This window comes from Pan paniscus, chromosome 16 (assembly GCF_029289425.2).
Source record: "Pan paniscus chromosome 16, NHGRI_mPanPan1-v2.0_pri, whole genome shotgun sequence".
NCBI lineage: Eukaryota > Metazoa > Chordata > Mammalia > Primates > Hominidae > Pan > Pan paniscus.
The window spans coordinates 56,403,605-56,431,268 of NC_073265.2; the positions used below are offsets into that span (position 1 = coordinate 56,403,605).

Below are 27,664 nucleotides of genomic sequence, written 5' to 3' on the forward strand. Positions count from 1 at the left end.
TGAGCGCTTGTCCTGAGGCACTGCCTCTCCGCGTGAATGTCACTGAGTCGCCCGGTTGACCCGTTGCATGTTATGCAGCACTTGTGACATTGTTTTATCTCTCTAGCCGGTGACTCATAATTAAGGAAGTCAAAACTGTGCAATTAACACAAAACCTCCTCATTTGCCCTCTTCACCTCTCCCCAACCCCCGCCCCCAGTCAGGAATGCCCGCCTGACATTTTCTCTAAGTCTTTGGAAACTTTAAGATTTGTTTTGATAGAACAAGGCCGCCAGTTATCATCGCCTGGTTCCACTTGTTTTACCCCAAAAGTCTGTGAGAATCTTTTCCAGGAAAAAAAAGAAAGAAAGAAAGAAAGAAAGTAAATCCCACCCCCAAGCGTGCAGTCTGCCCACGGGAAGTGATTCATGGTGCTCCGATTCGGGCAGACCTGACTGCAGGAGGCGGGAGGCTGGGAACCAGGTCTGGGAAAAGAGGGCAGAGAGAGGATACCCAGACCTAATGGCTTCTGCTCTGTGGAAGAAAGTGAAAAACAGAATGACTAAGAGTCCTGTAATAAGAATTGTTTGTTTTGTGAAGTTGAACTAATAGTGAGGTTTGCCGGCAGATAAGACTTGAGAAATTGCAGTTGTCAGGGGAGGGGACTTTTCCATGTCCTGCTTTTTTTTTTTTTTTTTTTTTTTTTAAGAGAGCAAAGCTATTTCTCAGTCTGTTTTTTTTTTTTTTTTTTTTTGAGATGGAGTCTCGCTCTGTCGCCCAGGCTAGAGTGCAGTGGCACAATCTCAGCTCACTGCAACCTCCACCTCCCAGGTTCAAGTGATTCTCTTGCCTCAGCCTCCCCAGTAGCTGGGATTACAGGTGCCCGCCACCATGCCTGGCTAATTTTTTTGTATTTTTAGTAGAGACGGGGTTTCACCATGTTGGCCAGGTTGGTCTTGGAACTCCTGACCTCAGGTGATCTGCCCACCTTGGCTACCCAAAGTGCTGGGATTACAGACGTGAGCCACCACGCCAGGCCTTATATCTCAGTCTTAAGACATTCATATATTAGTGGAAGGCCCAGATTTGTGTTTCAGTTCTACCTTGCCACCTCTAAGCCTGTTTTCTTTTCTTTGGAGAAGAGGGTCTAAGATGAGACCATTATCTCACAGTCTCCAATAGCTCTTTCTCCCCATTTTCACTTTTATTTATTTATTTATTTTTTGAGACGGAATCTCTCACTGTTGCCCAGGCTGGAGTGCAGTGGCGCAATCTCGGCTCACTGCAACCTCCACCTCCTGGGTTCAAGTGATTCTCCTGCCTCAGCCTCCTGAGTAGCTGGGACTACAGGCTTGCACCACCATGCCCGGCTAATTTTTGTATTTTTAGTAGAGACAGGGTTTCACTATGTTGACCAGGCTGGTCTTGAACTCCTGACCTTGTAATCCACCCACCTCAGCCTCGCAAAGTGCTGGGATTACAAGCATGAGCCATTGCGCCCAGGCTATTTTCCCTTTTTACCTTTCCCTCCAAAGTTAGAGTTTTTGAAAAATATTTGATTTTTTAAAATTGACAAATAATTGTCCGTATTCATGGGATACATAGTGATGTTTTGATACATATTAATGTCATTATGGTGATCACATCAGGTTAATTAGCATCTCCATCCTGTCAAGCCTTTATCATTTCTTTGGGTTGGAAGCATTCAATATCCTCCTTCTATTTGAAACTATGTAATATATGAATGTTACTATGTATGTTACTATATAAGCATTCAATATTCTCCTATTTGAAACTATGTAATATATGATTATACATAGTAACAATCATATATTACATAATAATTGTAAACTGTGTAATAATAATATTGTAATATATGATTGCTAGATATTTGAAGCTATATAATATATTATTGTTAAGTATAATCATCCTACAGTGGTATAGGACACTAGAACTGATTTTTCCTCTTTAGCTGTAATTTTGAGACCTTTAACAAATTTCTCCCCATCCCTCTATTCCCTCTACGCTTTTCAGCCTCTAGTATCTTCTATTCTGTTTTTACGAAGTTAGAGTTTTGGGGCTGAAAAATACTCATTTTTGTTTCCACCAAATGGAGCATCATGTTGTCATAGAATGAAGGAATCCTTTCTGTCCTATGGGTTATTTTCTTCTCCCTCAAACTGACAATGCAAATTAATTTGATTCCCCAAAGTAGTTTGGAAACAGAGAGACTCCTAAGTGTTGGCTACGTGAACAGGCCCGCTGCCGAGCGAGAGGCCCAGATCACCCAGAATGAGAAGATGGGTCTAAACACACCTGGCTTTGTGACTGACTCCATTTCAAGCTTCCTGTATTGTTGGAGGTCAGCTTTGGGGGTGAGGGATTTTAATGAAAGCTGAGGTGAAGTCTGCTGTTGCCTTAAGCCCATCAGAATGTTGCCAAGGGCTGTGAGTACGCTGAGTGGGTCCATGAGTGATCTCTTAAAAAAACATAAACCATTGTCAGGCCTAATTTTCAGCAGAGTGAAATGGCCACCCAGAAGATTCTGTGAAGCCTGGCAACTTTTCCCTTTCTTCCAGTAGTCACAGACCAATCCAGATCTTTGTAGCATCTTTTATTTGTGACTTGAAAGTTCTGTGATCCTGCTGACACTCAAGAAAAAGCAATCCCCATCAACTTGGTGCTTGGAGAAAAAAGTTTGTGAAGACCAAAGCTATTAAATAGAAAAGCCCTAAACACTCTCCTCCTCCTCCTCCTTCAATATTTAAACACTCCTCCTCCTCCTCCTCCTCCTCTTCTTTGCATGGGGGAAGGGAGGGGCTCTCACCACAGCCAAAAGAGAATCTCTGCTGATTTAAACCCAGTGTGCTTTGTAGTCATAGAGAACTGAGTTTGGAGTGTAACATCTAGGTTCAAGCCCAGGCACTGTTCCTTCCTGGGTGACTTTGGGCAAGTCACTCAGCATCAAAAATTTTTCATCTGTAAAATGGGAGTGATGAGATACTCAGCCTGCAGGATCCCTTTATCCAATGAGTTACTGAGTGAGAAGTGCTGGGTAAACGCTTGCTCTGAGGTGTAAATTGCTTCTGTTTGGCCAGGCGCAGTGGCTCACGCCTGTAATCCAAGCACTTTGGGAGGCTGGGGCAGGTGGATCACCTGAGGTCAGGCGTTTGAGACCAGCCTGGCCAATATGGTGAAACCCCGTCTCTACTAAAAATGCAAAAATTAGCCAGGCGTGGTGGTGCATGGCTGTAACCCCAGCTACGCAGGAGGCTGAGGCAGGAGAATCACCTGAACTGGAGGTTGCAGTGAGCCAAGATCACACCGCTGTACTCCAGCGTGGGCAACAAGAGCAAAACTCCGTCTTGGGGGGCGGGCGGGGGGAATTCTTTCTGTTTTCCCGCATCTTGCTCATCTCAGAGCATTTCCTTAGCCCAGGGGGATCTCAAGGGGAGGGAAGAGAGCAGATTTGCCCCCCAGGGGACATTTGGCAATGTTTAGAGGTATTTTTTTTCCGTTGTTACAGCTGCAGGTGGGTGTGCTACCGGCATCCAGTGTGAGGGAGCCAGACATGCTGTTAAGCATTCTATATATGTCTCTACACAGGACAGCCCCCCAGCCCCAACAAAGATTAGCCCAAAACATCAGTAGTGCCAATGTTGAGAAACTCTGGGCCTCGCCAAATCCATAGCCCGATGTTGAAAAGTTCTCGGTGTCTGCGTGCTTTACAGATAATTATCATCAGGCTGAACTTTCTCCAGTAACCAACCTTCTTCTTTTCCAGAAAGTACACATTCTGTGCCCACCCATGGCCCTTGGGAGGTGGGATGGCCCAAGGTCTGGGTGATCTTTGTGTGTTTCCAGTGGAGTCCAGCCCTCCCAAGGATAAGGCAAGGCGTTTCCTGGCTTCCTCCTCCAAGGATCTGCCCAGGAGCCCTCTGCAACCTCAGTGGCTCCTGCCCAGGTTGCCCCATCTGCCTGGGGCACTTGTCATGGACCTGAGCCGGCTGCTCTGGAGAACTAGCAGAGGGAAAGAGAGGACTAAATATAATGGGGAGAAGTGAAGAAGAGGCCAGCTGCTGGGCTGGAGGATGGCATAGGGGGCTGCAGCCTGGCATTTTATTTGGTTTCCCCCTAGACTGGCAGCATTCATGCCCAAAGCACTAGATATTGTCCATTTATAAGTTCAGATGAAAATTGAGTTGTTCTTGGTGGAAATGTTTTAGTGACTGGTATCAAGGGTTATGAAATCCTGTTTTCAGCTCTTCACGTCCAATCTAAACTGGAACATTCAAAAACATGCTTAGCACACTTACAGAACTTGTTGAGAACACTCAGGAAACTCAGCTACAGGCAGAGCACATGGTCACTGTGGTAGAACTTGCAGTGAGAACTCAATTATCTAGAACCTGGCCAACCACATACTTGACCTCACTAGATTTCTTTGTGGCACCAAATGAAAAGAACAGACTAATGTTAGAAATGGAGTTTAAATAAACAACAACAGTTTTAAAAATCTTTGAACATGCCAGGGTGTAGTATATTCAGTGTACATCCCGAGTTCTGTTTGTAACTCTTTGATTCCAAGCTTCAGAAAATTACAATTATAGGCTAATTTTTTATACTACTACTAATCGTAATATAATCAAATTATATGTCTTTCAACCAGAGTCAACAACTGCTCAGTCCCTTTTTTAAAAAAAAAAAATTAAAAACACTTGTCATCTTAAAGACCTTCAGACAACTTAAGATTCAATACAACAAAGAAAAAATTGTCTTGCTGTTCTTAACCTACCAAAGCAGGAAAGTAGACGCACATGTGTTTTACAAACATCATTGGAAGAAGGTTGGCAATACCAGCTTGGTTGCAAGGAAAGAGGCAATCGTGAGGCCTCCTTCTCACACTGCAGTAATTTGCTGAGTGACCTTGAACAAGGATCTTAATGCATCAGAGTCTGTTTCCTCAACCCCAAAATGAAGGGATTGGACCAGATGCCCTCAAGGTTCCTCAAGGGTCAGCTGTCACAGTTCTCCAAAGTGAGTTTTCAGGCAGACATAGAGTTAGCCAGTGTCGCCTCACCAGGACATTTTGTTTTCTGAACATTGGGCCTCTGTGGTTTGTCACATACACCCAGGGGACTGGGCTCATAACTCCCTGAAGAATTTCTGCCCAGAACAAAGGATGCTTTGGATTTGACTGTGTGTACCAAAGGGAATAAGTGAACCCCCAAATCAAACATCCCTCTTGGCAGACGGTGTTTTCGGGGCTTTCTTATTTGTTCCTTTATTAAGCAGTTGTCCTGGGGCGGTCCATTGCATGGAAGAAATAAAGGCATGTTCTAATACTTGTGTATTAAAGAGCAGCAGAAAGAGAGCTCTCAGGGTGAGCTTATAGTTCAAAGGCCAAATGGAACCGATGCAAGGAGACTTTCAAGCCACGAGCAGAATTTTTTTCTAACTTCCCAGAAGGTCCGATGGAATGAGCACTTCACCCAAACTTGAAGTCACTCAAGTCTTGCTTTTTATTTTGAACCAGAAAAAAAGAAAAGGAAAACCCACGTAGAATGCAAAATTTAAGTAAAGATTTTTGGGCCAGTCGCGGTGGCTCACGCCTGTAATCCCAGCACTTTGGGAGGCTGAGTTGGGTTGATCATAGGTCAGGAGTTCAAGACCAGCCTGGCCAACATGGTGAAACCCCATCTCTACTAAAAATACAAAAATTCAGCCCTGTGTGGTGGTGCGCACCTATAATCCCAGCTACTCAGGAGGCTGAGGCAGGAGAATCGCTTGAACCCAGGGGGCAGAGGTTGCAGTGAGCCAAGATCGTGCCATTGCACTCCAGCTTGGGTGACAAGAGCGAAACTCCATCTCAAAAAAAAAAAAAATGTAATTGCAGGTGAGTGAACACGGGGATAGTAGGGTAGCTTGATTGCTGTTCAAAGGGAAAGAGATGGGGAGGATATGAAACTCTGAGGGCAGATGGGCATATATCTGCTGCAGCATGTATGTTCTGGGAACATGTATGTATGTACCAGTGTGGGTTCTGTATGCCGTAGGTTTGGTTTTTGAGTTATTAATGTGCTACTTGGGGCTACTTTAAAAAATGAATATTAGATGAGTATTTGGGGGTAAGTTCACATTTTATGCAAATTGACTCCAAGGCCTCTAGGTAGGTTGTCCTTCTGAAATGGTTAAGTCTTATCCAGCTTCAAGATCTGGGCATAGGGGTATGCCCCATTTAGAATTAGGGAAAAGAATCTGAGTCATGCAGCCTAGCTTCACTTTATATTAACTCTGGGAAAAGTTAGGAAAGTTGGGTAACCTCTCAGGTGCTCTGTTTCTCAATCCATGTATGGAGATAATGATACTTGCAAGTGAATTGGGAAAACTGGTGGTGGAGTCAGTGCTTCAGTCAGCTAGTGTTGCGTAACAAAGCACTCTAAAAACCCAGCAGCTTAAATCCATTGTTTATGCTCACTCATGCTTCTGTGGCTTACCTGGGCTTGGTTCCTTGCTACAGATTTGGTTTAGGTCTGCTCCACATGTTTTCATTTCTGGGCCCAGCCTATGGGGCAGTAGCTGCCTGGGGGTGGGCGGGTGGGAGAGGGAAGTCCCATGATGATGGCAGAGGTACTAGAGGACAGGCAGAGACATACAATGGCAGTCTGTCCCTTCTGCTCACATTCCACTGGCCAATGCAAGTCAATAGTCTACCCCAAAGTCACGGGACAAGAAAATACATGCCACTCATGGTAGGAGGAGTGGCAGAGCCACAGAGCAAAAAGTGTGGCTGCAGAGAGGAGTGACTAATTCACTCTGTCACAGTCATCAAGTGGCCAACACAGTACCTGGCACATAGCAGCAGTCACTTCCGCCTCTGTTGTTACTATTACTACTCAATGGGCAAGTTGAAAAAGAAAGTTTGTCTGAAAGTGACTAGAAAGTTCTGTATTAAGAGCATGTGTGTGTATTAAATAAAATAGGTTTCAACTGAAGTGTGATCATGTTAACAAATTTACTCTTTGTTCACTTCTATGGCCCAGTTAACTGGCACAGTGCTTGGGATATGGTAGGTGTTCAATAACTATGCGGTGATTGATGAATGGTCACTTTTAATAATGGTGATGCAGCATGGGATGACAGAAAAAGCGCTGTTCATCCAATCTGCCCCTATCTCCCATGTATCAGCCCTGGTCTGGGTTTGAATCCTGGCTCTGCCGTTTACAAGTTATATGACCTTGGGCAAGCCTCCTGAGTTCTCTGAGCTGGGCGAGGGTCCTGGGGGTGTTGCCGTTTCTGCGTGCTCACATAGCAGTCGTGTGCCTGGCACGTAGTTCATGCTGAATGGATCTTGGCATGTTTCTGGAACTTATGTGCCGTGCTCCTCACCTTCTCCCCAGCCTCTGTGTTGTCCCACAGATGGCTGTGAGTGGCTGATCGGTGGAAGTGCAGATGTGAGTAGCGCTTGGCATGAGGTGGGCCCCAGCCCCACCCTCTCTCCTTGGGGTACACTCTGGCAGGCTTCACCTTCACCATCGGCTTTGGGCTCTGCCATGGCCACATCCTTGGCTGTGGCTCTCACCACCATTTTGGGACACTTTACGGGTCCCGCTTGAAGCCAATGGGAGGAAACCTAATTTCCTGCCACAGGAAATTGTTCTGCTAGGGAAGAATATATTTAAGGATTAAAACCTTCTGTCAGAGGAACTTGAGGGAGTTGCTAGAGAAAGACCTTTGGGGGTCTCTCATCAGGAAGCCAGTGGGTGTGGGAGAGATCTCAGTCATAAATGGGGAGGAGGCCCAACGGCAGGTTCCTGAGACTGTACTCCTAATGCTGGCAGCTGGTCTTGGGCTGGGAGGAAGGGCTGGGCCAGGGAGAAGAGTGGGTCATAAATAGACCATTTTCTGCAACCAAGCATATTTATGGTAACATCAGCTCAGAATTAAGACTTACTTATTGGATTTACTTAATGGGCCCAGTGCCCTGTAAGGCTTGGGAGAGTGTGTTCTGGACACATCAGCTATATTAAATCCAGCAGCTGAAACTCCCAATTCACTCTTATTACTTTGGTAAGGATTGCTACATATTTTGAGTGGGGCAGAGGGAGAAAGAAAGAACAATGCCAGGGCTCTGGGCAGCCCAGACTCCGAACCAAGAGGTGTTGTTGCTGATGCGTAAGAAGTGAATGAGATGTCTTCCCTGTCGTGAGTTTGGGAATTGCATGGCAGAGAGAAGCAGGGGCATGGTCCAGATGACTTTTAGAAAATACTGCCAAGCCAGACTGGCGGTCATGTGCTCACAAGCTGGAGAGTGAGAGGTGCCTGTCTCCTTGCTATCAGAACCCAGCCTGGCAGCCAGGAGTGCTGGCCACTTGGCATGGCCCTGATACAGACTGCTGTGTGATCCTGCGACATGCACTTTGCCTCTCCAAGGTATGGGTGTACGGTGAGGTGGGACCATCATAAGATGTGCCTTATTATCTACACGGCATTGTGGTGAGAATGATCTGAGATAAGGAACACAGAAGCCTTGTGAACATTCAAAGCACCAGACAGACTGTGACCCTCCTGACTGTGCACCCAGATGGCCGAAGCAGGGAAAGAGATGTGTTGTTGAGGACCTACCGTGTTCCTTACTTTGCCGGGCACTATCATAGTAAACAGGCAGTAATAGTTACATGACAATACTGACAATAGATTCCTGCCACTTTCTGGAATATCTTTCTGGGTAGTGCCTGTTCAAATCATATATCTCTTTTTTTTAAAAGATTGGATTGTTAATGTTAATAGTGTTCTTACTAATATTTCATTAAAAAAATTTTTTTAATCCCTCTGGGGGAAAAGAATTTTTTTTTTTTTTTTTTTTTTTTTTGAGACAGATTCTCACTCTGTCACCCAGGCTGGAGTGCTGTGGTGCAATTACAGCTCACCGCAGCCTCAACCTGCTGGGTTCAAGCAATCCTCCCATCTCAGCCTCCCGAATTGCTGGGACTATAGGCATGGGTCACCACGCCCAGCTAATTTTTCTATTTTTTGTAGAGATGGGGTTTCACCATGTTGGCCAGGCTGGTCTCGAATTCCTGGGATCAAGTGATCTACCTGCCTTGGCTTCTCAAAATGCTGGGATTACAAGTGTGAGCCACCACGTCCAGTCAGTGTTTTAGATGAAAAATATAAAGACCAAGACACTAAGTGATTTTTTTCAACTTTGTACAGTTAGCAAGTACTGAACCATTATTTAAACTGAGGCTTATTAAGTCCATTGCCTTTTTTTGGAATGGTGGTATAATTTATAAATAATAAGCCTTGCATATTTAAAGTGTGCAGTATGACAAATGATGATATATGTGTATACCTATGAAACCACCATAGCAGTAAGAGAATATACATAACCTTTACCCCCAAAAAAGTTTCCAAGTGCACCTTGGTAATTGCTCCCTCCAATCCCTACTCCCTCCCTGTAACTCCCTCTGTCCCCAGGCAATGACTGATCCCTGCTTTCTGTCACTAGATTAAGATTAGTGTGCCTTTTACTTTAGTTTAAATTACCTTATAATTTTACATGAACAGAATCATGCCTGGCTTCTTTCACGCAGCATCATTAATTTAGATTCATTTATAGCGTTGCATGTATCAGTAGTTGATCCTTTTTTATTACTGAGTTGTATTTCTTTGTATGGATATGTTATGGCTCATTCATCTGTTAATACACGTGGAGTAGTTTTCAATTTGGGGCTATTACATTCATGCACAAGTCTTTGGACATAGGCTTTTATTTCTCTTGGGTAAATACTTTGAAGTGGAATGGTGGATCATATGGTAGGCTTACCGTTTTTTAGCTTTTTAAGAAACTTCCAAATGTTTGAGGGATGAATATCCCAATTACCCAGATTTGATCATTACACATTGTATGCTTGTATCAAAATATCGCAAGTACCCTATAAATATGTATAGCTACTGTGTATCCCCCAAAATAAAATATTTTAGAAAGGAACTTCCAAGCTGTTTTCCAAAATAGTTGTACCATTTTACATTTGCACCAGCAGTGGAAGGGAGTTCCAGTTGCTCCACATCCTTGCCAACACATGGCATGAACAGGCTTTTTAATTTTAGCCATTCTAATAAGTATGTAGTCCTATCTTATTGTAGTTTTAATTTGTGCTTTTCTAATGACCAACGTTGTCAAGCATCTTTTCATATGCTTGTTGTCTTCATATCTTTCTGGGTAGTGTCTGTTCAAATCATGTATCTCTTTTTTAAAAGATTGAATTGTTGGCTGGGCGCAGTGGCTCACGCCTGTAATCCCAGCACTTTGGGAGGCCAAGGCAGACGGATCACGAGGTCAGGAGTTAGAGACCATCCTGGTTAACACAGTGAAACCCCGTCTTTACTAAAAATACGAAAAATTAGCCGGGCGCGGTGCCGGGCGCCTGTAGTCCCAGTTACTTGGGAGGCTGAGGCAGGAGAATGGCGTGACCCCAGGAGGCGGAGCTTGCAGTAAGCCGAGGTTGTGCCACTGCACTCCAGCCTGGGCGACAGAGCGAGACTCCATCTCAAAAAAAAAAAAAAAAAAAAAGATTGAATTGTTAATATTGAGTTTTCAGAGTTCTAGAAACAGGTCTATTATCAGATATACGCTTTGCAAATATTTTCTCTTAGTTAGTGCTTGCCTTTTTATTCCTTTAACAGTGTCTTTCAAAGACCAGAAGCTTAAATCTTGATGCGGTCTGATTTTTTTTTTTTATTATTAAGTGCTTTTTGGTGTGGTATCTGAGAAATCATTGTCTATCCCAAAAAGTCACAAATATTTTCTCCTGTTTTCTTCTAGACGTTTTAGAGTTTAAGTTTCACTTCAGTTTGTTTTTGTATAGGGTTACAATGTGTAGTTTGAAGATTATCTTTTTTACATATCCAGTTGTTACATCACCATTTGTTGAAGACTGTCCTTGCCCCACTAAATTGTCTTTGGACCTTTGTTGAAGCCAGTTGTCCATATATATGTAACTATTTCTGGACTCTGTTAGGTTCCATTGATCCGTTTGTCAGTCCTTGTGCCATTACCATACTGCCTTGATTATTGTAGCTCCCTTGCTTTTAAAAGTTTAATTAATATCCAAGTGATTCATGTATGATTAATATTACTATTAAGGCAAGAGGGCCACCCACTTCTATCACCTAGATGGAGCTTACCTCCACAGCCCCATTCTCCCCCGCTGCTGGCATGAGCTTTTCTCCAAGGCCTTCTCTTGCAGAGGAGGCTATGATGTCCAGCTGGCCCTTTTTTGGGAGTTTTGTCAAACACTGAAGAGCAAATATGGCCACTTCCCTAATCTGTGGGAACCCAGTGGCTTTGCAGGAGAAGAACAGCTGAATAATTTTCTATTCCCACTCACCACTTCCCACTCTCCCTTTTACTCCTGTTCAACCTCCAGCTCACCCTACTTATCCAGGGCTGGGTTTGGGGAGTATCTGCTGTGATAGAGAATAATAACGCTAATTTGTGGGTGTTTATGAAGCACTTTCAAATGGAAACCAAGCTTCATGAGGTCGGGGGGCAGAATACCCTATTTTATAGATGAGACAACTGAGTGTCCTAGGAAGCTCATGAGCTGCCCAGTGTCTCCCAGCTAGGAGAGTAGAACCCTCCTTGACCCCAGGTCTTATGGTTCCACATCCGCCAGTCCTCCTTTTACACCTCAGGGACGAGTCCCAGGCTGTCTTCTCGATCTGCCTGGTAATTACTGTTTTTCAGCTGTAGGGCTTCCTTGTTCTGAGGCCCCAAGGGAGGAAGGTAATTACATCCTTCAAGATGCCCTTAGTCAGCAGCTCTGGGTCAGTTCCTGTGACCAAGCCCAGCTATGACCTTTGTCTGTCCTTTCCCCTTCCCAGGCCAGTGGCTTGGAGAGTGTGATTGGATCCCTCTGTTTCTCTCTTTGGTTGGTGCTGTTGGTGGCATCTGGCCAGCCCCTCCTTCACAGAGTGCCCATGAATTCTCTGTATTCAGGCAAATGGGTGCCCTCGGTCATAAGAAGGCACAGAGGGAAAGCTTGCAAATGTCTCACTGCCAGCCCTGCCCAGCTATTAGAAAAATTATGGCACTGACTGGCAGGGTCCTAGGATGGGCCTCCTTGAAGAAAAAGCAGTCCTGCCTCTTAATAGGGTACCTGTGACTCATAAGCATCCATCTCCTCTGCTCCCCACTTCTATCCCTGCTACCAGCAATCTGTTGGTCACATGTAGCCAGAGTTCCACAGGGCCTGTCTCTTTCACACATATGCACAGCCCACTTACACATCTCAGAGGCTACATACTGCTTTTAGAAAACAGGAGAAGCCTTTATCATGGCCTTCAGGGCCCTGCAGAGTACCCCTGCCTGCCTCCCCAGCCTCATCTCAAGCCAGCTCTCTCTCACGATCCCCTCTCCAGTCCTTCTGGCCTTCATTCTGTTCTTCCGACCTCACCATGTTTTCCACTTTCCACAGGGCCTTTGTGTGTGCCCTTCCCTCTGCTTGTACTGCTCTTCTCCTGCACCCCTTTGCCTGGTTAGTTCTTACTTACCCTTTAGGCCTTCAGGTCAACCATCACCTCCTCTGAGATGCCCTGTCCAGTCCTTCAGCAAAGTGGGGTGCCATGGTCATACACTCTTGGGGTTCCCTGTTATTTTCCTTCAGGACACTTTCATTGTGTGTAATTGTAGGTTTCTGTGATGATGATGATGATGATGATGATGATGATGATGATTATTTGAAACGGAGTCTTGCCCTGTCGTCCAGGCTGGAGTGTAGTGGCACAATCTTGGCTCACTGCAACCTCCCCCTCCCAGGTTCAAGTGATTCTCCTGCCTCAGCCTCCTGAGTAGCTGGGATTACAGGTGCCCGCCACCATGCCTGGCTGATTTTTGTACTTTTAGTAGAGACAGGGTTTCACCATGTTGGCCAGGCTGGTTTTGAACTCCTGGCCTCAAGCGATCCACCCGCCTCGGCCTCCCAAAGTGGTTTTGGTGATTATTTGATTAATGCCAGTCTTGCCCAGTGGAATGGAGGGTCCATGCAGACAGGGACCACGTTGCCGGCCTCTTCTCATGGTGAAGTCTCTTTCCTTACCACTGTATCCTTAGTGTCACACATAATAGGTGCTCATTAAATATGTGTTAAATAAGGGACTCCATTTTAGTGGCACCTCCTCACCTGTCTAATACCAGACACTATCTGAAGTTTTACGTCCCTCCAGAAGCCTTCTGCCTCCCAGCCTTGCCCGTAGCTGACGATGCTTTTGCCGCCCCAAGCTCCCCAGCCCTTTCCTGTAAGCCACCTAGACTCTCATCATCCAGATCACCTGAGGATTTCACAAAGGGAAAGATTCTGATTTAGTAGGTTGGGGTAGGCGCTGAGAATGTACCTTTTTAACAAACTTCCCTGAACCTCTGCTGCTGGTCAGGGACCACACTTTGGCCTGGCTTGAGAGGTAAGGGCACCGGTTCATAGCTGCTTGGCCAAATCACCATAGAAGACATGGTTCACACAGGGTCATGGCACTGGCCAATTGTAGGTAGGCACAATAGTGTGCCCCTGCAGTCCCAGCTACTTGGGAAGCTGAGCTGGGAGGATCACTTGAGCCTGGGAGGCGGAGGTTGCAGTGAGCCGAGATCATGCCACTGCACTCCAGCCTGAGTGACAGAGCAAGACCCTGTATCAAAAGTAAAAAAAAAAAAAATCCCTTTAATTTCCCTCTTTCACTCCCTGCTCACCACAAATAACTAAAAAAGAAAGGAGGGGCCGGGCACGGTGGTTCACGCCTGAAATCCCAGCACTTTGGGAGGCTGAGGCGGGCAGATCACGAGGTTAGGAGATCGAGACCATCCTGGCTCACACAGTGAAACCACGTCTCTACTAAAAATACAAAAACAAAATTAGCTGGGCGTAGTGGCGGGTGCCTGTAGTCCCAGCTACTCAGGAGGCTGAGGCGGGAGAATGGCATGAACCCGGGAGGCGGAGCTTGCAGTGAGCCGAGATGGCGCCACTACACTCCAGCCTGGGCAACAGAGCGAGACTCCGTCTCAGAAAAAAAAAAAAAAAGAAAGAAAGGAGGAAAGGCAAGTTTTCTTTTTTCCCCCTGACTTTCTAATGTGCAAGGGAAGACCTGAGTGAATGAGGGGAGACAGCCTTTGTACTTTGTCACTCTTCTTTGGATCACTGTAGTCCTCATATCTGTGCCTAAAGAACTCTCATTGTCTTCCCCAGCCCTGTCCCCCCTCCACACCTCTGGGCTGAGTAGGAAGCCGATGAGTGGCTCCTGGACCTTTTCCAAGCACAACTGAAGTGACTGAAGTGCGGGCCCTTCCCATGGAACTCCCTGAAGAGCAGTACAAAGTTGGGGAACCCACCGGGGACTGGTGGGTGAGGCCCGCTCTGCCAGCTGGGAGTCCTCACAGGGGGCCTTTGTTGTCTTCTGAGATCCCTCCCAGCACTCTCAGCTGGCAGTGCTCTGATCTCCTGGACCTCTGGATCTGGGAGAAATGAGGGGAGAGCTTTCCAAGTGTCTGAAAGTAGGAGGCCGGACTCTGCAGAAAGCAAGCACAATCCACATTTCCCTCTCTTTCTGCCCCTCCCCGTCCTGGCAGGTCCCTGGATGGCCGGTTGCAGGTGTCCCATCGGAAGGGGCTCCCTCATGTCATCTACTGCCGCCTGTGGCGATGGCCAGACCTGCACAGCCACCACGAGCTGCGGGCCATGGAGCTGTGTGAGTTCGCCTTCAATATGAAGAAGGACGAGGTCTGCGTGAATCCCTACCACTACCAGAGAGTAGAGACACCAGGTATGCTGCCTGGCCTGCCTGTGGGGACAGCAGGTGCCAGGGGTCATCACCTCTCCCCCGCTCCCCATCCCCCCGAGGGTCTGCGGTGCACTTGGGGGTGCGGGGACTTTGGTGCTGGTCTGGCATCGACACTGAGCCACCTCTGCTCTGTCTCCCCCGGACAGTTCTACCTCCTGTGTTGGTGCCACGCCACACAGAGATCCCGGCCGAGTTCCCCCCACTGGACGACTACAGCCATTCCATCCCCGAAAACACTAACTTCCCCGCAGGCATCGAGCCCCAGAGCAATATTCCAGGTAGGCACGTGGGCGGCACAGGCTGGCCTGGGAGGCAAGGGCAGTGGTCAGCCCCGACATCAGTCCTGTGGCCCCAATCTCTGCCCCCTGGCCATCCCCTGCTCACCCCCTCTTTGCGCACAGCTCTGGCCTGAGGGCCCCTGACTCAGAACCGCATCCCTGTTGGGAGAGGACCCATGACCTCAGCTCCCCCCTTACTAGTGATGCTTTTCTTGGCATAGAGGAGCAGCGTGACCCTTCCGCCCGGCCTTGGTGCAGTCATTTATTTTGGAAGCGGAAATAGCAACACTGTTTCTCTCACCGCCCTTGAGGCCCGGACTGGTGTTCAGTCCCAATAGACTGGGGGTCTGCAGAGGCCGGGAGTGAGCTGAGGGCCAGGCAGCAAGTGCGGAGAGCTGGCTCTGTAAATTCGCCTGGGCATCAGGCCTCGGTGAGGGGCTCCAACCTGGGTGGGAATTGAAGTGACTTTGAGTTTTCACTCTGCAGGGAGAAATGGGCTTTGCTGTCAAAGACTGCAAATGTTTTTAGAAGCCCCTCATTTACATGCAAATAATGTGTGAATCACCAGCACTTTCAGACTCCAGGAAAGCTGTGCTTGGCAGCACTTGGGCTAGTCACTTTTGCTTGCTGGGGCAGTAATCCTGCTGCGTTCCTCTTAGAGCATTCTAATTTGGACGTGACGTTCATCCTGGGTTAGTTTACTGGGCTGAGGTTGGCTACAGGCCTGTGTGCTTGGGTCAGAGTGTTAAGGAGAGACCCACTGTCCAACCTTCTCAGATCCTTTGCGGGTAGCCCTGGCGTCCCGGGGGTAAGTCAACTACTCCCTGTTCAAAGAGCAAATCTTGGAGGGCTTCAGTCAGGGTCTGGGGGAGATTTCAGAGAAATAGATCATGCTGTCTTTGCCGTCATTGAACTTGCAACCTAACTGCTGAGTGAGGACACGTCCCCTAGAGACAACAAATAATAACACCTGGTCTGCACAGGAGAAGTAGTAGGGACCAAAGGGTGGGTCTGAGCCTGCAGATCTTCAGAGGACAGAAAGGGGTGAGGCGGAGGCAAGTCTGGACGCCTCCCTGGAGGGGGTGGGGCTTAACCCTCACCTTGAAGGACCAGGATAAGTTAGCCTGGCAGAGGCTCTAGGAGTACACATTTCAGACTTGGGAGTTGATCCGGTCCTGCGTGAGCAAAGGCAGTTATGATCCAAGTGGGAGTCAGAGGTGGACAGGGGCGAGGACAACAGAACCAAGAGCTGGAACCTCTACTCCGAGACCTGGAGCTCCTACAGCCACAGATGCTAGCATCATGGTGTGCATGTGTGATGTCTTTGCAAAAGGTGTCTCAGAGCCAAGCTGTGAAGGCCTTTTAACAGGCCACCTTCCTTCTGATCCCCAGAGACCCCACCCCCTGGCTACCTGAGTGAAGATGGAGAAACCAGTGACCACCAGATGAACCACAGCATGGACGCAGGTCAGTCATGCAGGGTCATGCTCCTATTCTTAACTGATTAGCAGCTGGTGGGTTCATCCCTTCCATCGCTTCCTCTTCGCCCTCTCCCTCCCTCCCTTCTCTCTCTCTCTCCAGTATTTGTAGAGCAACCGCGATGTGCAAGGGGCAGGGCATAGAAGAGGGTCCGAGCTGCTCACAGATGATGGGGGAGATTGACAGGACAGCCAGTAGTCACTGGGCCATCTCGTGTGTGCCCTGATGGAAGATGCCGCATGGCACCAGGCACACAGCAGGGCCACTTCACCCGGTCTGGGGAGGAGCAGCACCTTGCAGTCCAGGTTTTTCCCCAGGTTGAGTCTTGGTGATGTGTAAGTGTTAGCCAAGCTGTTAGAGTGGGCAAGGGGTGTGCCAGGCAGAGTCATGGGGGTTGGGCAGGACAGCCTGGTGCATTCTGGGGACAGTAAGAGCTCAGTGTGTCTGGAGTCCAGAGAGTGTCTAGCACAGGGAGCTCAGCGTGGCTGGAGGATACACTCTTTCCAGTGGGGAGAAGATGGGAGGGCCTGCCACACAGGGGTCCGAGTGTGGTGGACCTTCAAGCTAGCCAGACCACTTGGCATTTAGTCAGGGCTGATGGGAACCGCTGCAGGCTGTAAGCAGGGCCTGTGCCTTAGTGAGATGTCACCAGCAGCAGGGTGGAGAGTGGCCTTGATCACCTCAAGCAGTCACATGGGAGGCAAGGAGAGGCTGAATGGAACTAATGCCTCTTCTGATGACCAGTGGAGACCCCTGAAGCCAGTATTTTTGCGTGACAACCACATGTGATGTGTGTGCTCCTGCCATGAGGGGCAGGGTTTAGTTCTCTCCTGCTACATCTCCAGATGTTTCCCATATCATTTGTTATAGGACCAAATTGGCTCCAGACCAGCAGCTTCTTGAATTGAACCCCAGCTGCCACATAGAATGTGTACTGAGTTGTGTGTGGTTGGGAGAGGGGGAGAAGGGGAGAGAGAGCCACGCAGATGTTCCATTCCGATGGTGGTGGGCATGCCTCGTACACACAGAGCCGCTAGACACAGCGGAGCCACCTGCCCTCGCACACAGCCCAGAAGAGATTGTGCAATTCCTTCCCCCACCTTTCCCAGACAGAGTCTCCCTCTGTTGCCCAGGCTGGCGTGTAGTAGCGCGATCTCAGCTTACTGCAACCTCTGCCTCCTGGGTTCAAGCTATTATCCTGCCTCAGCCTCCCAAGTAGCTGGGATTACAGGCAATGCAGCACCACGCCCGGCTCATTTGTGTATTTTTAGTAGAGACAGGGTTTCGCCATGTTGGCTAGGCTGGTCTCAAACTCCTGACCTCAGGTGATCTGCCCGCTTCGACCTCCCAAAGTGCTGGGATTACACCGCACCTGGCTGAGGTTGTGCAATTCCTGAGAGACCAAAAGATACTCGCATGTACATTGTAGTTGCTGAAATCCAGCCTGGACATCGTGGCACTTTTGGGTTGAGCACACCCGGTGAAACACACCCACCCGGCAGAGTGACTAGTAGCGCGAACCGGCTGGAATGCATCGAAGACCTTCCTGTATCCGATGCCAAGTGACCGCTGCAAGCTTGCAGCTATTCAGTGCAGGCGTGGGAAGCAGGCCAGCGGAGCAGCATGTCTCCAGCTGCTGTGTTTCTTCCCACTCTGCGCTCCCTCTTCCCTTTCTGCTGCTCTCCATATTTGCACAATGATTATTGTTACAAACAAACATGGACCAGAGGGGCTGGAGATTGGAAAGAGCAGCCCAGATTTCACTCTGTCAGCTCTTGTTTCTTCTCCCTCCTCTTCCTCCTTGTGCCTCCCTTTACTCTGTCCCCTCTCCCTTCTTCCTTTCTTCTCATTAAGTGTGCCTGCAGGGTCCTGTTGTGAACATGAGTGATTTATCTACAGTAGAGACAGACCAGACTTGCGGACCCCAGCCAGTGTGTGGGTGGGGGCTCTCCTGTTTTAGTCTCTGTTCTTCAGAGTTGCCTGCTTGGATAGTCCAGTTGCTCACGGGCTTGGCTTCCCTGCCCCCCAGGGTGTGGTAGTGTCTCGGGCCAGAGGGTCACGTTGTTCCCCATGTCCCTTCACCTACACATGCGCCCTTTTAGACTTGCGAGAAGGCCCCTTGGACTTCCTAGGTCTTTGTGGTTCAGGCCACCACAAAACAGGGGACAAGCATTTATCGAGTGCCTACCATGTAGCGGTCATGGTGTAAGCATTTTTATATGCACGGTCTTACTTAATTTTTACATGTCACACAGTAGATGATATTATCCTCATTTTATACCTGAGGAAAAAATTAAGGCTCATAGACGTTAAACGGCTTAGCCAAACTCACGTAGCTGATTCGTGGGGTTGTCTAGACCCTGTGACTGATTCTGTAACTTAGTTCTCTCAGTGAATATTCCACATCCCCCTTTGCATTTGGGGTTACAGGGGAGAAGGAGAAATCCGTGGTTCTTCCCTTGCCCTCAAGGAGGTTACAGCTGAGTTGGGGCAAAAGAAGAGATTCCCACTAACAGCGCAAGGCAGCATTCACTTGAGGCCAGATGCTGGACCCAGTCTCAGGACTGATAGATTTCACGGGGTGGAATAAGACCCCATAGGGTGGTTAATAAATAGTCTCCTTTTTTATTTTTATTTTTTGAAACAGTCTCACTGCTGCCCAGGCTGGTGTGCAGTAGTGCAAACACAGCTCGCTGCAGCCTCCATCTCCTAGGCTCAAGTAATTGTCCAGCCTCAGCCTTCACCACTTATGGCTAATTTTTTTTTTTTTTTTGTAGAGACAGGGTCTCCCTATATCGCCCAGGCTGGTCTCAAACTCCTGGGCTCAAGTGATCCCCCAGTCTCAGCCTCTCAAAGTGCTGGGATTATAGATGTGAGCCATTGCGCCCGGCCTCCGCAGCCTTCTTGATAGAGGAACAGAGGAGCGGGGACGAGCAGGATGCTGCTCTGGAAAAGTGTCCACTGTTTATTTTTGAAGGCTGATACCATGTGAGTTCTTTTTTTCTGGAGGTGAGAGGTGTAGAGAACATAATAGAGTAAGAATTGGGTAGATTGAGACTTTTTCCCACGTGCATCATCATCTTTTGCATAAAGTGTTTGGTTGCTGAGTTGCAGGGTTTCTGAGGCAGGTTTGTGAGTTTCCTGAAATTGATCTTTCCAGCACCTGAGCTGCTGCAGCCTCTGACCAAGGTCGGTGGCTGGTGATGCTGGGGAGGCCTCAAGCCCTGCCTGTGTGGGAGGGCTGGCCTCCTGCTTCCTGGGTCTTTGCAGCTTGGGAGAAGGGCTTCCCTGCTCCTCTCATTTTCCTGAGGGCATAGTTAATAGGGCAGGTGGTGTAAGCTAAAGAAAAAATGTGTCACTTATTCTAGTTGAGAACTTAGCAGCCCTGAGCTGGGAGTCTTGGTTAGGATCATAAAACTATCTGAGACCTCTGAGATCATAATCATAAGAGACCTCTGAGATCATCCACTCAATGCATTCGTTCCAGACAAGAAATTGGGGCCCAGGGAGGGAAAGTAGAGGCAAGGGTATGGGATAGGCCTTCTCCTGGGACCCCTCAGTCCAGGGTTTTCTTTCTGCTGTATTGGGCTACCCCACCTTGATATGTAAGTGTTTAGTAACTTGGCTCTCCAGGCCAAGAATCTTTTGTGAAGTCTCACAACTTGTCTCACCTCGCAGGTTCTCCAAACCTATCCCCGAATCCGATGTCCCCAGCACATAATAACTTGGGTGAGTATCTCCTCGTGCACACAACTGGAACCCCCTCTAGCTGCAGCCCTGGCGAGTCGCCAGTGTGGGGAGGGGGCCCTGAAGGTAAGGCTCTCCCCCGACCCCTACCATCAGCCCAGCTCAGCCCATCAGGTTTCTGGTTACGGTGATGTTGAGGTCACCACGGAATGGGGAAACTTGAGAACAGTGGTGGCAGGAAAGACAACCATATGCCGGGTTTGTATTTCCCCTGGGGGGCGGGTAGATGTGAGTGAATGAAAATTCCCCCAAACTTTATGCCCAGGAGAACGAGGGTCTGTGGTCAGCTAAGCATACGTGTGCAGTTTGGTGCAAAGCCACGGACAGCCATGCAGACTCCAGCCCCCTGACATTTATAGACCTGTTTCAGATATACTTATTTGAGTGTTTCATCTTATAATTGTGTAATTTTTCTTAAAACAGCAACATATAAGGAATTTGAAAATAAAGTCAAAGTGCCCATAATCCCACCACCCTAACATAACTGTCTATGTGTGATTACAGTCCTGATGTTTGTGCATCAGGCATATATATCTCTGTGCCTTGCCACTGAGATCATAGTGCATATCTGGTGTTTTCATTCTCTTTTCTCCTTATGTTATTTTGTAAACACGTTTCCGTATTTAGGTGTCTTGTTTATCGTTGTGTGTTGTCTCATGATGTTTTGGAGTGGAGGGTCCATTGTTTCCGCAACATCCCTCCATGGTTAGACTGCTGGGTCAGTTTTTCCAAGACTCACTTTTCTAACCCAGTAGGGTCCTTCAGTTCTCTAGCTTGGGATAGGCTTTGGCATGGAACCTGCCAAAGGGCTTCAAACAAATGAAATATCCATTTAGTTTTTATTGAGGGGAGATTTTTATATTCTGGTCTGGTAGTTTTAGAAAATGTAAGTTGGATTTTGTTTGGGACTTTATTGCTGAGGCTTAATTTGTGGCTCAGGAAAAGAAATAGTTAATATTTCTTGGCGAATCAAAGTGGATTGGACTGGTTTTTGTGCCCATTTGCTTCCAGACCTTGACTGACAGCGTCAGATGAAGAAACTCATCATTTGGAATATTAGGAGATGCTTGAAACCCTTTAGAACAGGCTGACCTGGGCAGTGTGGGATGTGACTTTGGGAGATCTGTTTTAACATTTTTGTAAAATAATATCACCATGAGTGCTGGGCTTTGCAGAGGGAAGGTCAGATTCCTGATATGAAAGGACTGAGTTATTAAAAACAAACTGAAGGCTAGAAGCGAAGTTAACACTTGAGAAATTAAAGGCCATGATGGTGAACTTGACTCAGGGCTTTCAGCTTTTGAGATTGGCTGCTTTAGATTTATTTTCTATGGCATTTAAAAACCCTCCTGGGGCCAAGGTAGCACTTTTAGTCAACAGCCTTCCAAGCAGACACTTGCCTTTGAAACCATAGCAGTCCCAGGGCAGGTTGGAGGTGGCTGATGCCGGACACGGTGCTCCAGACTGAAAGGTGGTCATTTGCTGTGAACTGCCCTCTAGATTGTGTAGACTAGGATGAGGATGATGGGATGTTTCTTGAGCTCTGACCCAAGGCAGCGTCCTCTGTTGACATAATTCTTCCTCCCTACTGCCCCTTCCTCGGGCAGCTTGCCTGAATGTTGAGAATTCTTAGGTTATTTCTTCCAAAGGGAGGACCCTCCCCAAGCCTGGCCAGCAGAGAATGAGTGCCACTTTGCACTGGCCTAGTTGCACCTCTGCTGGGAAGATGTGAATCGGGGGCGAGTCGCCCAGTGAGTCAGGGTTAGGCTTCTGGGTAAGACACCGTGCTGACAGGCCTGGCTTCCCCTCTGCTTCGTGAGCCCCTGTGCTCACCATTGACTTCATTCCTACCCAGAAGGTCACCTGGACTCCCAGTGTCATAGCTGGAAGGGGGTGAGATGGTGATGATGATGGGAAACATCTCTTGAGAGTTTTCTGTTTACTGTTATTCGGAGTGCTTCCTGCATGTTAACCCGATCTTTATAACTTTATAAGGCAGAAGCGTTGTGATTTTTCATTTTACAGATTAGGAAACCGGGGAACACATTGGTGAACTCATGTGTCCCAGATTCACAGCTAGTGAATGGAGAAGGTGGCTTTGAACTCAGGCCCTCTCACTCCAGAGCGTGCGCTCCCATTGTGGCATGACACTGCCTTGCTGGGCCGTTTAGACCAGCTGTCCCTACCTTCCTCACTTGGAGGAACAAGGCTCAGACAAGGCATTTGCTGACTTTTACGTTGGAGATGTAAAAGTCTGTGGCTGTGGCTCCCGGGGGGAAGCCCTGCCTGCTTGTATGCCTCTTCCTCACTCCCTCATTCCCAGATACTTCTTGTCTGCATGCCATTCAGGTGGGGGATTGGAAGAGGGACCACAGACATAGCCATCAAGGGGCTACGGCCTTGTTGGGATCAATAAGGCGGGACCAAAAATGATTCTAAAACAAGAAGGAGGTGCAGATGAAGTACTCTGAGGGTTCGAGGGATGGAGCGATGGGATTCCAGGCTGGCCGGGCGTCTCCTCTGTATTCATGCGCTCAGTCAACATTGGCTGAGTTCCCGCTATGTACTGATGCTGGGGGCCAGAGCTGGGAGAGCACTAGGCATTTGCAACCTGGGGGCGGGGAGGGGGGCAGCTGGAGGTGTCCATGTCCACCTGTAATGCATTGTGCCAGGTGCCCAGGGAGAAAGCCCAGAAGAGGGAGGAATAGTATATGCCAAGGAGGAAAGTGTGGATGGAGTGGGGAGACATGGGAGAGGTTGTGCCATGTGTGAGCGGGCCCTTGAAGGACAGATGGGACCCTGTGAGGCAGAGAAGGATGGAAGGACATTGCAGGTCCAAGGGCAGGATGTGGTCTGAGGACAGCTGGCATGGTGGTTGGTTGTTGTCTCAAGAGGGACAAGGTGGGAAAAGGAGGCTGAAATGGCAGGTGGGGCACTGGGAAAAGACCCCTGAGTGTCTGCTTAGCGCCCTCTTGCCTATAGAATAAAGTTGTTTGTGGGTTTTGAGTGGGGAGGTTTTCTGATGACAGCTTCATAAAGATTAATCTGGCCACTGTGTGGAATCTAAATTCTAGGGGAAATTACTGGAGGCAAAACAAAACAAAACAAAACAAAACCCCACTTAGACAGCTCTTCCTCTGGAGGAGGCTGAGATAAATGCTTTCGAGAAATGGCAGCAGAGCTGGGAGAATGCATTTGAGAGGGAATCATGGGCCTGAATGAGCAGGGTTTGTTGACCAGCGTTAAGTGGGATGATGGTGATGCCCCCATCGAGGCTGGACACCCAGGAAGTGGAATGGGTTGGGGGTGAAAGATGGTGGTGGGTTGCCTGTGCTTAACTATGTCCAGGAAGCAGTTGGAAAGTCAGGAAAGCGGCTGGCGCTGGAGGCGCAGATTTGGAAACCATGAACACATGTGGCAGCCTTTCCCATAGCAGGGCCTGAGAGAAGGGGTTTGGTGGTTGAATGAGTGTGGAAAGCCTGTATTGTGGCCCCTCCTCCAGCCCCCACTCAGGAGGGACTCACATGGCCATGCTCTGAGGAGCCTGCAGAAGGAGGCCTGTCTGACCCAGCGTTCCTCCCATGCACTGATCACTGTTACTGTACTTCTGTCTTACCGCCCCACTGCCCATCCGTAGATCTGACTCTGAAACACCGATAAAGTTTGGCTGAAGTCATGCCAGTGGATGGATTTAGTGGAGAGGCCGACCCAGCTCAAGATGGAAAGACAGCCAGAGATGCGCTCGGGCGGTGGGGGTTCCATGGGGAAGGCTGAGGTCAGGGGGATGATGGGGTCACAGCAGCTCAGAGGGGAGGCAAGCCCTGAAGGACAGTGGCTACAAGCGGGCCCTGCAGAGAAGCAAAATGAGATTTAAGAAGAGGCCTTGGATTTGGCATCAGGGGTTCAAGGGGGAGCTTTTAGGGAGCAGTGTGTAGGAGGGGAGGGGCTGCAGTCAGTCAGCAGTGCACTGAAGGGCAAGTAACAGGTGGGGAGGTGGAGGCACCCAGCAGCGCAGCCTTTGTGCTGACTCACAGTCAGTGCGTCCCAAACCCTAGGATGGAGGCAAGCACACAGGGAGCTCTTCCTAGGAAAAAATGGGGACATCTCAGGACATCTGATTATTTCCTTTGAAGAGATTATTATGAAATTACTGTACAAAAAGAAATAAAGCAGAGGACATCTGGTTTCTCCTTTCATTTCCTCCCCACTCCAGGTGTTAGCCCCAGGGCTCAGGTCTGGGGAAGGTTGAGCCTCCTTGCCCCAGCAAAGCCACTTCTGGTAAGGGGCAGGGACTCCTGGTTGAGACCTGGCTCAGCATCCTGCCCCAGGCAGGCTCTCGGAGACCCTGGGACCTGGGACCGTTGTTTGCAGGGCAGGAGATATGAGCAGGTGATGTTCCTGTTATTACACAGCGTGCTGGGTGAGTCACCGGGAATTTCCTAGGCATTTAAGGCGGAAGGATTGGGGTAAATGGAGGGGAAGGAGGAGGCAGGTGGAGAGAGGAAAAAGGTAGTGAGCTGGCTTCTGCCCGGTGAGTAAGTTGTTCCCTGCTTTAAAGTGAGACAATTAGGGCGGAGCCATGACTGAGGAAAATAATGTACCAGGGAGAGCCCTGGGGGAGCAGTTGAGCTGGAGTTAAAGGAGGCGATGGCTTCCAGAGTGCCAGTGGCAGGAGTGAGAGGCGGGGATGGGGCAGCTTGGAGTGAGAGGGATAGGGCAGCTTGGAGGTGGCTGATGCCGGATGCAATGCTTCAGACTGAAAGGTGATCGTTTGCTGTGAATTGCCCTCTAGATTGTGTAGACTGGGATGATGGGCTGTTTCTTGAGCTTGGACCCAAGGCAGCATCTCCTGTTGACATAGTTCTCCCTCCCTGCTGACGCTTCCTCAGGCAGCTTGCCTGAGAGTTGAGAATTCTTAGGTTATTTCTTCCAAAGAGAGGACCCTCCCCGAGGGTGCCACTTTGCACTGGCCTAGTTGCACCTCTGCTGGGAAGGTGTGAATCGGGGGCAAGTTGCCCCGTGAGTCAGGGTTAGGATTCTGGGTGAGACTCCACGCTGACAGGCCCGGCTTCCCCTCTGCTTCATGAGCCCCTGCGCCCGTGTGTGAGCACAGGTGTGGTGGCAGGGCGGCCCGAAGACCACCAGCCCTGAGTGTGGACAGCGGCCCAGGGCAGAGGCCCAACCCAGTTCCAGGCATCTTCATGCTGCTGCCCAAGGCTCTTTTACAATGCAGCCTCTGGCTCCAGTCTTCCCCACACTTGTGAAATCACAGGCAGGGTCTTCCCCACACTTGTGAAATCACAGGCAGGCGACATAATGACAGGAAGTCAGCTGTCGGCTCTGTCTTCATACTCCTGAGGGCCCGGTTTTTAGACTTTGCCACTGTTCCTGGTTGCAGTATGCTGGTCATAAGCTAAAAGGGCATGGGGGTCTCTGTGCAGCTTGGTTTGGTATTTTAGTCCGCAGATACATAGGTTGGAATTAGTACCCTGGGTGCTGGGACACAGCTGGCATGGGCTCACAGAGACCTCATCCTCTAGCATAGGAGACTCAGGTACACAGTTTCTGGGACACAAGGTTAATTCTGCATTGAGGCAGTGAGGGAGTGTTTCACAGCCGTGTGAGCTGGGCCTTAAAGATCGAGTCCCTGCAGAGGAGGGGGATGGGCAGTCCAGGCAGAGGACCCAGGCAGGACTGAGAAGTGGTGGATGAGGAACATGGGAACCGGAGTGTGGAATCTCCTAGATTGAGGAAGAGCTGCCTTCCGCAGGTGAGGTGGGCCCAGCGGAAACCAGCCCATTTCTGTTTTGACCTTTCATCTTGCAGCAGCGGTGCTCCTGGCCTTTGCCCGTTCCTTGCTTTCGATTTATAGGAGAAAGTTAATTTCCCCCCTTGCCTCCCCACCTCTTCCTTTACGGGATTTGAATCTCTTGCACATGTTTTTAATAGGCATCCCTTAATCCAAGTGTTGCCTTCTGGGTTTTATTCTGTTTTCTTTTTCTTAAACATAATGGAACGTCTGTGCCAGCTTGGAACAGGACTGAAAACTGAGGCCAGCCAATGCGTTAGGCTGGCAGGGGGCCAGCCATGGATTAAGTGCCCTATGGCACTTGAGAAGTCTGGCCGACACCACACTGGTGGGGGCGGGGGATCCACAAAGGCTGGAGCTGGAGGTTCCTGCGTCTCCAACACCTCTGCACTGGGAGGAGAGATTAGCACAGACTCAGAAATCTGGCCGGGAGCAGGGCTGTTTGAAGGGAAGGCCGTGGGCACGTGCCATCGTCTACCACCCCAGCTGTGCAAAATGCTCAGCCTAGAGGTGAAACTGCTCTTCAATGGGGTGTGTCACCTTACCCCCCGTAGTCATTCTCCTAGAGGAGCCTTCTATAGAACTGCTTCTGCATTTGTTGGTAAATCCTTGAAACCAGATCTTAATTTGCTTGCTTGCTTGATCAGTTGATCGATTGGTCAGGGGAGGGGTTGCCACCTCCCCCTGAGAGATTTCTTTTAAGATTTAATGCCAGGACAAACTTTGTTTTCCCTGAGGAACTAGTAAGCATTGCCCATCCACCAACCAGAGCCATAGACCATATCATGTTCCCTTTTTGTCTTGTCTACTAGGAAGCTCAGAGCCAAACTGGATGCTTTTGCAGTAACTATAACCTCATGGTTATCCCATTTATAGCCGCCTTCTTTCCAGAGTCCTTTTTGTTTCTCTGGTACTAACCAGGGTAAGGATAAGTACTTTGGGAAAGAAATGAGGGCATATTTAGTGTTTTGGGGTTTTTTTTTTTTTTTTTTTTTTTTTTGGTGTGTGGCAGAGTCTTGCTCTATCCCCCAGGCTGGAGTGCAGTGGCGTGATCTTGGCTCACTGCAACCTCTGCCTCCTGGGTTCAAGTGATTCTCCTGCCTCAGCCTCCAGAGTAGCTGGGATTACAGGCACCCGTCAACACACCCAGCTAATTTTTGTATTTTTAGTAGAGACGGGGTTTCGCCAGGTTGGCCAGGCTGGTCTCAAAATCCTGACCTCAAGTGATCTGCCTGCCTTGGCCTCCCAAAGTGCTTGGGATTACAGGTATGAACCACTGCATATGGTCTGTTTTTTTGTTTTTTTTTGTTTTTTTAAAGAAAAATGTGCCATTGAAGGCAGAACCCACAGGTGGTGACCATACTTTCTGGTCTGCCACTCCTCTTGCACAAGTTCTGGGAGGAAGCAGCTGAGGCATGGTGGGCGGGAGGGACCTAGAAAGGAGGGAAATCACGGCTGGCTTTTAGTTGTTTGCAGAGAATAGAAAGCGCATGGCTGGGGTGCTGCTCTGGCTCAGTCCCGCTTCTGAACACAGGGCAGC

At 48.8% G+C, this 27,664-nt stretch overlaps 1 protein-coding gene across 6 annotated transcripts in view; it reads left to right on the forward strand.

The window, feature by feature from the left end:
- SMAD3 (SMAD family member 3) overlaps positions 1-27,664 on the forward strand; it is a 129,360-nt gene that overhangs the window by 84,509 nt on the left and 17,187 nt on the right. For 5 of the 6 annotated variants that reach the window (XM_003828004.5, XM_055098614.2, XM_034938998.3 and 2 more), the window contains exons 2-5: positions 14,600-14,793; positions 14,958-15,089; positions 16,482-16,556; positions 20,247-20,297. In XM_003828004.5, coding sequence (XP_003828052.1) covers positions 14,600-14,793; positions 14,958-15,089; positions 16,482-16,556; positions 20,247-20,297 — 452 coding nt within the window. The remainder of the gene's footprint in view (positions 1-14,599; positions 14,794-14,957; positions 15,090-16,481; positions 16,557-20,246; positions 20,298-27,664) is intronic. The other variant, XM_055098613.3, reaches the window with a different exon arrangement.